General features: G+C 32.8%; 1 protein-coding gene across 1 annotated transcript; it reads right to left on the bottom strand.

The window, feature by feature from the left end:
* Positions 1–9,248: 9,248 nt before the first annotated feature.
* Positions 9,249–11,061, bottom strand: LOC128644425 (cell division cycle and apoptosis regulator protein 1; the record flags this gene model as incomplete). Its single annotated transcript, XM_053697050.1, is given in 3 exon segments — positions 9,249–9,585; positions 10,173–10,383; positions 10,893–11,061. Coding segments are annotated over 3 exon segments (551 nt in total), but the record flags the coding sequence as incomplete, so codon positions are not given.
* Positions 11,062–11,616: the final 555 nt, after the last annotated feature.

Here is an 11,616-nt window from a genome sequence, read left to right as displayed (position 1 = left end):
TTATAGCCTTAATAAGACTTATACAATATTCTGCTGTACAGATATATTATAGCCTTAATAAGACTGTTATACAATATTCCGCTGTACAGATATATTATAGCCTTAATAAGACTTATACAATATTCCGCTGTACAGATATATTATAGCCTTAATAAGACTGTTATACAATATTCCTCTGTACAGATATATTATAGCCTTAATAAGACTTATACAATATTCCGCTGTACAGATATATTATAGCCTTAATAAGAATGTTATACAATATTCCGCTTTACAGAAATATTATAGCCTTAATAAGACTGTTATATAATATTCCGCTGTACAGATATATTATAGCCATAATAAGACTGTTATACAATATTCCGCTCTACAGAAATATTATAGCCTTAATAAGACTGTTATACAATATTCCGCTGTACAGATATATTACAGCCTTAATAAGAATGTTGTACAATATTCCGCTGTACAGATATATTATAGCCTTAATAAGACTGTTATATAATATTCCGCTGTACAGATATATTATAGCCTTAATAAGACTGTTATACAATATTACGCTCTACAGATATATTATAGCCTTAATAAGACTGTTATATAATATTCCTCTGTACAGATATATTATAGCCTTATAAAGAATGTTATACAATATTCCGCTGTACAGATATATTATAGCCTTATAAAGAATGTTATACAATATTCAGCTCTACAGATATATTATAGCCTTATAAAGAATGTTATACAATATTCCGCTCTACAGATATATTATAGCCTAATAAGAATGTTATACAATATTTAGCTGTACATATATATTATACACTTAATAAGACTGTTATATAATATTCATCTGTACAGATATATTATAGCCTTAATAAGACTGTTATACAATATTCCGCTGTACAGATATATTATAGCCTTAATAAGAATGTTATACAATATTCCGCTGTACAGATATATTATAGCCTTAATAAGACTGTTATACAATATTCCGCTGTACAGATATATTATAGCCTTAATAAGACTGTTATACAATATTCCGCTGTACAGATATATTATACACTTAATAAGACTGTTATATAATATTCCTCTGTACAGATATATTATAGCCTTAATAAGACTGTTATACAATATTCCGCTGTACAGATATATTATAGCCTTAATAAGACTGTTATACAATATTCCACTGTACAGATATATTATACACTTAATAAGACTGTTATATAATATTCCTCTGTACAGATATATTATAGCCTTAATAAGACTGTTATACAATATTCCTCTGTACAGATATATTATAGCCTTAATAAGACTGTTATACAATATTCCGCTGTACAGATATATTATACACTTAATAAGACTGTTATACAATATTCCTCTGTACAGATATATTATAGCCTTAATAAGACTGTTATACAATATTCCTCTGTACATATATATTATAGCCTTAATAAGACTGTTATACAATATTCCTCTGTACAGATATATTATAGCCTTAATAAGAATGTTATACAATATTCCGCTGTACAGATATATTATACACTTAATAAGACTGTTATACAATATTCCGCTCTACAGATATATTATAGCCTTAATAAGACTGTTATACAATATTCCGCTGTACAGATATATTATAGCCTTAATAAGACTGTTATATAATATTCCGCTGTACAGATATATTATAGCCTTAATAAGAATGTTATACAATATTCCTCTGTACATATATATTATAGTCTTAATAAGACTGTTATACAATATTCCTCTGTACAGATATATTATAGCCTTAATAAGAATGTTATACAATATTCCGCTCTACAGATATATTATAGCCTTAATAAGAACGTTATACAATATTCCGCTCTACAGATATATTATAGCCTTAATAAGACTGTTATACAATATTCTGCTCTACAGATATATACATACAGACGCACCTCACATTACTGTATAAGTTACATACAGACGCACCTCACCTTACTGTATAAGCTACAGAAATATTATAGCCTTAATAAGACTGTTATACAATATTCCGCTGTACAGATATATTACAGCCTTAATAAGAATGTTGTACAATATTCCGCTGTACAGATATATTATAGCCTTAATAAGACTGTTATACAATATTCCGCTGTACAGATATATTATAGCCTTAATAAGACTGTTATATAATATTCCGTTGTACAGATATATTATAGCCATAATAAGACTGTTATACAATATTCCGCTGTACAGATATATTATAGCCATAATAAGACTGTTATACAATATTCCCCTCTACAGAAATATTATAGCCTTAATAAGACTTATACAATATTCCGCTGTACAGATATATTATAGCCTTAATAAGACTGTTATACAATATTCCGCTGTACAGATATATTATAGCCTTAATAAGACTTATACAATATTCCGCTGTACAGATATATTATAGCCTTAATAAGACTGTTATACAATATTCCTCTGTACAGATATATTATAGCCTTAATAAGACTTATACAATATTCAGCTGTACAGATATATTATAGCCTTAATAAGAATGTTATACAATATTCCGCTGTACAGAAATATTATAGCCTTAATAAGACTGTTATATAATATTCCGCTGTACAGATATATTATAGCCATAATAAGACTGTTATACAATATTCCGCTCTACAGAAATATTATAGCCTTAATAAGACTGTTATACAATATTCCGCTGTACAGATATATTACAGCCTTAATAAGAATGTTGTACAATATTCCGCTGTACAGATATATTATAGCCTTAATAAGACTGTTATACAATATTCCGCTGTACAGATATATTATAGCCTTAATAAGACTGTTATACAATATTCCGCTGTACAGATATATTATAGCCATAATACGACTGTTATACAATATTCCGCTGTACAGATATATTATACACTTAATAGGACTGTTATACAATATTCCGCTGAACAGATATATTATAGCCTTAATAAGACTGTTATACAATACTCCGCTGTACAGATATATTATAGCCTTAATAAGACTGTTATACAATATTCCGCTGTACAGATATATTATAGCCTTAATAAGACTGTTATACAATATTCCGCTGTACAGATATATTATAGCCATAATAAGACTGTTATATAATATTCCGCTGTACAGATATATTATAGCCTTAATAAGAATGTTATACAATATTCCTCTGTACATATATATTATAGCCTTAATAAGACTGTTATACAATATTCCTCTGTACAGATATATAATAGCCTTAATAAGAATGTTATACAATATTCCGCTGTACAGATATATTATAGCCTTAATAAGACTGTTATACAATATTCTGCTCTACAGATATATACATACAGACGCACCTCACATTACTGTATAAGTTACATACAGACGCACCTCACCTTACTGTATAAGCTACAGAAATATTATAGCCTTAATAAGACTGTTATACAATATTCCGCTGTACAGATATATTACAGCCTTAATAAGAATGTTGTACAATATTCCGCTGTACAGATATATTATAGCCTTAATAAGACTGTTATACAATATTCCGCTGTACAGATATATTATAGCCTTAATAAGACTGTTATATAATATTCCGTTGTACAGATATATTATAGCCATAATAAGACTGTTATACAATATTCCGCTGTACAGATATATTATAGCCATAATAAGACTGTTATACAATATTCCGCTGTACAGATATATTATAGCCTTAATAAGACTTATACAATATTCTGCTGTACAGATATATTATAGCCTTAATAAGACTGTTATACAATATTCCGCTGTACAGATATATTATAGCCTTAATAAGACTTATACAATATTCCGCTGTACAGATATATTATAGCCTTAATAAGACTGTTATACAATATTCCTCTGTACAGATATATTATAGCCTTAATAAGACTTATACAATATTCCGCTGTACAGATATATTATAGCCTTAATAAGAATGTTATACAATATTCCGCTTTACAGAAATATTATAGCCTTAATAAGACTGTTATATAATATTCCGCTGTACAGATATATTATAGCCATAATAAGACTGTTATACAATATTCCGCTCTACAGAAATATTATAGCCTTAATAAGACTGTTATACAATATTCCGCTGTACAGATATATTACAGCCTTAATAAGAATGTTGTACAATATTCCGCTGTACAGATATATTATAGCCTTAATAAGACTGTTATATAATATTCCGCTGTACAGATATATTATAGCCTTAATAAGACTGTTATACAATATTACGCTCTACAGATATATTATAGCCTTAATAAGACTGTTATATAATATTCCTCTGTACAGATATATTATAGCCTTATAAAGAATGTTATACAATATTCCGCTGTACAGATATATTATAGCCTTATAAAGAATGTTATACAATATTCAGCTCTACAGATATATTATAGCCTTATAAAGAATGTTATACAATATTCCGCTCTACAGATATATTATAGCCTAATAAGAATGTTATACAATATTTAGCTGTACATATATATTATACACTTAATAAGACTGTTATATAATATTCATCTGTACAGATATATTATAGCCTTAATAAGACTGTTATACAATATTCCGTTGTACAGATATATTATAGCCTTAATAAGAATGTTATACAATATTCCGCTGTACAGATATATTATAGCCTTAATAAGACTGTTATACAATATTCCGCTGTACAGATATATTATAGCCTTAATAAGACTGTTATACAATATTCCGCTGTACAGATATATTATACACTTAATAAGACTGTTATATAATATTCCTCTGTACAGATATATTATAGCCTTAATAAGACTGTTATACAATATTCCGCTGTACAGATATATTATAGCCTTAATAAGACTGTTATACAATATTCCACTGTACAGATATATTATACACTTAATAAGACTGTTATATAATATTCCTCTGTACAGATATATTATAGCCTTAATAAGACTGTTATACAATATTCCTCTGTACAGATATATTATAGCCTTAATAAGACTGTTATACAATATTCCGCTGTACAGATATATTATACACTTAATAAGACTGTTATACAATATTCCTCTGTACAGATATATTATAGCCTTAATAAGACTGTTATACAATATTCCTCTGTACATATATATTATAGCCTTAATAAGACTGTTATACAATATTCCTCTGTACAGATATATTATAGCCTTAATAAGAATGTTATACAATATTCCGCTGTACAGATATATTATACACTTAATAAGACTGTTATACAATATTCCGCTCTACAGATATATTATAGCCTTAATAAGACTGTTATACAATATTCCGCTGTACAGATATATTATAGCCTTAATAAGACTGTTATATAATATTCCGCTGTACAGATATATTATAGCCTTAATAAGAATGTTATACAATATTCCTCTGTACATATATATTATAGTCTTAATAAGACTGTTATACAATATTCCTCTGTACAGATATATTATAGCCTTAATAAGAATGTTATACAATATTCCGCTCTACAGATATATTATAGCCTTAATAAGAACGTTATACAATATTCCGCTCTACAGATATATTATAGCCTTAATAAGACTGTTATACAATATTCTGCTCTACAGATATATACATACAGACGCACCTCACATTACTGTATAAGTTACATACAGACGCACCTCACCTTACTGTATAAGCTACAGAAATATTATAGCCTTAATAAGACTGTTATACAATATTCCGCTGTACAGATATATTACAGCCTTAATAAGAATGTTGTACAATATTCCGCTATACAGATATATTATAGCCTTAATAAGACTGTTATACAATATTCCGCTGTACAGATATATTATAGCCTTAATAAGACTGTTATATAATATTCCGTTGTACAGATATATTATAGCCATAATAAGACTGTTATACAATATTCCGCTGTACAGATATATTATAGCCATAATAAGACTGTTATACAATATTCCCCTCTACAGAAATATTATAGCCTTAATAAGACTTATACAATATTCCGCTGTACAGATATATTATAGCCTTAATAAGACTTTTATACAATATTCCGCTGTACAGATATATTATAGCCTTAATAAGACTTATACAATATTCCGCTGTACAGATATATTATAGCCTTAATAAGACTGTTATACAATATTCCTCTGTACAGATATATTATAGCCTTAATAAGACTTATACAATATTCCGCTGTACAGATATATTATAGCCTTAATAAGAATGTTATACAATATTCCGCTGTACAGAAATATTATAGCCTTAATAAGACTGTTATATAATATTCCGCTGTACAGATATATTATAGCCATAATAAGACTGTTATACAATATTCCGCTCTACAGAAATATTATAGCCTTAATAAGACTGTTATACAATATTCCGCTGTACAGATATATTACAGCCTTAATAAGAATGTTGTACAATATTCCGCTGTACAGATATATTATAGCCTTAATAAGACTGTTATACAATATTCCGCTGTACAGATATATTATAGCCTTAATAAGACTGTTATACAATATTCCGCTGTACAGATATATTATAGCCATAATACGACTGTTATACAATATTCCGCTGTACAGATATATTATACACTTAATAGGACTGTTATACAATATTCCGCTGTACAGATATATTATAGCCTTAATAAGACTGTTATACAATACTCCGCTGTACAGATATATTATAGCCTTAATAAGACTGTTATACAATATTCCGCTGTACAGATATATTATAGCCTTAATAAGACTGTTATACAATATTCCGCTGTACAGATATATTATAGCCATAATAAGACTGTTATATAATATTCCGCTGTACAGATATATTATAGCCTTAATAAGAATGTTATACAATATTCCTCTGTACATATATATTATAGCCTTAATAAGACTGTTATACAATATTCCTCTGTACAGATATATAATAGCCTTAATAAGAATGTTATACAATATTCCGCTGTACAGATATATTATAGCCTTAATAAGAATGCTATATAATATTCCGCTGTACAGATATATTATAGCCTTAATAAGACTGTTATATAATATTCTGCTGTACAGATATATACATACAGACACACCTCACATTACTGTATAAGTTACATACAGACGCACCTCACCTTACTGTATAAGTTACATACAGACGCACCTCACCTTACTGTATAAGTTGCATACAGACGCACCTCACCTTACTGTATAAGTTACATACAGAAGCACCTCACCTTACTGTATAAGTTACATACAGACGCACCTCACCTTACTGTATAAGTTACATACAGAAGCACCTCACCTTACTGTATAAGTTACATACAGACGCACCTCACCTTACTGTATAAGTTACATACAGACGCACCTCACCTTACTGTATAAGCTACATACAGACTCACCTCACCTTACTGTATAAGCTATATACAGACGCACCTCACCTTACTGTATAAGTTACATACAGACGTACCTCACCTTACTGTATAAGTTACATACAGACGCACCTCACCTTACTGTATAAGTTACATACAGACGCACCTCACCTTACTGTATAAGTTACATACAGACGCATCTCACCTTACTGTATAAGCTACATACAGACGCACCTCGCATTACTGTATAAGCTACATACAGACGCACATCACCTTACTGTATAAGTTACATACAGACGCACCTTACTGTATAAGCTACATACAGACTCACCTCACCTTACTGTATAAGCTATATACAGACGCACCTCACCTTACTGTATAAGTTACATACAGACGCACCTCACCTTACTGTATAAGTTACATACAGACGCACCTTACTGTATAAGTTACATACAGACGCACTTCACCTTACTGTATAAGTTACATACAGACGCACCTCACCTTACTGTATAAGTTACATACAGACGCACCTCACATTACTGTATAAGTTACATACAGACTCACCTCACCTTACTGTATAAGTTACATACAGACGCACCTCACCTTACTGTATAAGTTACATACAGACGCACCTCACCTTACTGTATAAGTTACATACAGACGCACCTTACTGTATAAGTTACATACAGACGCACTTCACCTTACTGTATAAGTTACATACAGACGCACCTCACCTTACTGTATAAGTTACATACAGACGCACCTCACCTTACTGTATAAGTTACATACAGACTCACCTCACCTTACTGTATAAGTTACATACAGACGCACCTCACCTTACTGTATAAGTTACATACAGACGCACCTCACCTTACTGTATAAGTTACATACAGACTCACCTCACCTTACTGTATAAGTTACATACAGACGCACCTCACCTTACTGTATAAGTTACATACAGACGCACCTCACCTTACTGTATAAGTTACATACAGACGCACCTCACATTACTGTATAAGCTACATACAGACGCACATCACCTTACTGTATAAGTTACATACAGATGCACCTCACATTACTGTATAAGTTACATACAGACTCACCTCACCTTACTGTATAAGTTACATACAGACGCACCTCACCTTACTGTATAAGCTATATACAGACGCACCTCACCTTACTGTATAAGTTACATACAGACTCACCTCACCTTACTGTATAAGTTACATACAGACGCACCTCACCTTACTGTATAAGTTACATACAGACGCACCTCACCTTACTGTATAAGTTACATACAGACGCACCTCACATTACTGTATAAGTTACATACAGACTCACCTCACCTTACTGTATAAGTTACATACAGACGCACCTCACCTTACTGTATAAGCTATATACAGACGCACCTCACCTTACTGTATAAGTTACATACAGACTCACCTCACCTTACTGTATAAGCTACATACAGACGCACCTCACATTACTGTATAAGCTACATACAGACGCACATCACCTTACTGTATAAGTTACATACAGAAGCACCTCACCTTACTGTATAAGTTACATACAGACTCACCTCACCTTACTGTATAAGTTACATACAGACGCACCTCACCTTACTGTATAAGTTACATACAGATGCACCTCACCTTACTGTATAAGTTACATACAGACGCACCTTACTGTATAAGTTACATACAGACGCACCTCACCTTACTGTATAAGTTACATACAGACGCACCTCACCTTACTGTATAAGTTACATACAGACGCACCTCACCTTACTGTATAAGTTACATACAGACGCACCTCACCTTACTGTATAAGTTACATACAGACTCACCTCACCTTACTGTATAAGTTACATACAGACGCACCTCACCTTACTGTATAAGTTACATACAGACGCACCTCACCTTACTGTATAAGTTACATACAGACGCACCTCACCTTACTGTATAAGTTACATACAGACGCACCTCACCTTACTGTATAAGTTACATACAGACGCACATCACCTTACTGTATAAGTTACATACAGACGCACCTTACCTTACTGTATAAGTTACATACAGATCTCGTAATAGGTTAGAACTACTAGACAGGAAACATTCAGCGCTGTATACAGTTCGTACCTTCATTATCTTAGGGTCCAGTTTTGACCAGTGAGTGGGAGTACAGATTTCCTTTGCATCACCATCATCTTTGTCCTCTTCCTCCTAATACAAACATATGAGAGGATTAGTGACAGATAAGGGATGGGTCACAGTGTGTCGCAGATCCGTGCAAGTAGCAAGGTCACAAGTATTTTCATGGTCTTCTCCTAAATCTCTTGCAGAGGCAAATACACACACTCTAGCACTGGCCACTAAATCAGACAAAGCCAGATCTGTGAAATAAAGGGTGAATAAAATCAGTAAACCGTATATGCCCTGACACAGCTCGGCTATAACTGCGCAGCGTATATATTACCCACCCAACAACATACATATCAGTTTTTGTGAATATTTACAGATAAAATGGTATAGCATAGTGAATAGGGCAGTTTTACTACACTAAGCTTAACGCTACACAACTAGTTCTAACGTATAAAATAAAAAAAAATAGAATAAAAAATTAAACAGCATTTGATTTTTTATATAACTCCAAACACTTAGTTTTCCATGTTGGGGAGTAGAAATACATGAGCTTCACTACGCTGCAGACGGCGCAGGAGGTGTGTGTTTAGTGTGTGCTGTGAGTTTGTGCCTGTGTTCCTGTGCCTGCGAGAAGCGGAAATAGAAAAGGGGGGATTAGCGTTCAGTGCCTGTTCTCCATCCGCTTCCTTGCGTTCACCCTGAAGCTTGTCGGCCAGCTGCTGCTTGTATCCTCGGCAGAGGTTTTCCCACTCTGAGCGGGTGGGAAGGCAATGCCAAACATCCGGGAAAAATAAAACCACTGTCTCCACATGAGCAGGAACTGCACGCCCCTTGTGGGTCTCCTCAGGGCGATGGTAGCGAATCTCTGCAAAACGGTACCTGCCGCAAGGGAAGAAGCATGTTGGAAAACCAAAATCTATAATACACTTAATATAAGAGCCTAGTTCCCTTGTAGCACATCAAGTACAGCTAGCTGACGGTTTCTACAAAAAAAATAAACACAATTATATATGCCATAGTTTTTCTTCAGGTAAATCGAAGCATTGTTTTCCAAACGGTGTGAAATAATCATGTGATAAGAATCACAAATAAATATTCTGCATTGTGACAATTTAGGAACGTTCTGTTCATTATAGACTCAAGTCATTTTATGATTTGGATTCAAATGTCAACAAAGCTTGAGATACCATTGGAAAACACGGCTACACAACCTTTTATGACAGTGTAATATTTCTTCTGGTCGATCTGCATCTGGGCATGAAAAAAATATCTTAAAAAGAATCACCAACATTAATGTAATGAGCATCTGATAAATAGAAACATTCTGATCTCATGTACAACACATAGGGATTGGAGCAGGGGGCACGCACCTCCTGAGCTGTACTTACCACTGTGTGCACAAACTCAGGTCAATGCCCGTCAAAGCCTTACAACAGCGCACAGCTGTCTTGATCAGCACCGCGGGGTCTTTGTCTGGGTCAGGCCCGTCAAGAGAAGGAGACCACTGTCCTCCAATAGCCATGGCCTCATCTTTACCCTTCATACCCACTAAAAACTGAGGGGACAGAAACAAAATTTATGCTAATAGGATACATTGTTTTCTTTCTTGGCAGGGAATGTCCACAAATTCATTCATTACTGTTGGGAATACAACACCTGGCCACTAGGAGGAGGCAAAGACACCCCAGCCTAAGCTGTAAGTATCCCTCCCACTTCACCCCCCCCAGTAATTAATCAAAGGAAACTGAAAAGTAGAGCTGCAACAACTAATCGCCATAATCGATAATAATCAGCGAATCTCATAATCGATTAGTTGTTTGCAATTAGTTGGTCTGTGCACAGCACCAGCTACTTCACTCAGATGAGCTCCTGCACATGGTATTGTGTTTTATGGATATGCCCTTAACCTAAAGGGAGTTTACAGACATTTTACTTCTCACTTTTTCAGGACACTATAAGTTTCTTTTTAAGTTTACATCTACGCCTGTCTTATTTGCAACCCAGAAATAAAATAGAAGTCATAATTTGTATTGTTTATATTAAATCAGGTGATTTAATAATACTGTGCTTTGTATGATATAGCGCTGAGCTTGTTATTTACACCTAGCCCTA

This window comes from Bombina bombina, unplaced genomic scaffold (genome assembly GCF_027579735.1).
Source record: "Bombina bombina isolate aBomBom1 unplaced genomic scaffold, aBomBom1.pri scaffold_2556, whole genome shotgun sequence".
In the NCBI taxonomy this organism is placed as follows: Eukaryota; Metazoa; Chordata; class Amphibia; order Anura; family Bombinatoridae; genus Bombina; species Bombina bombina.
Note: the sequence above shows the minus strand (reverse complement) of the source record. Positions and strands in the feature narration are given on the sequence as shown.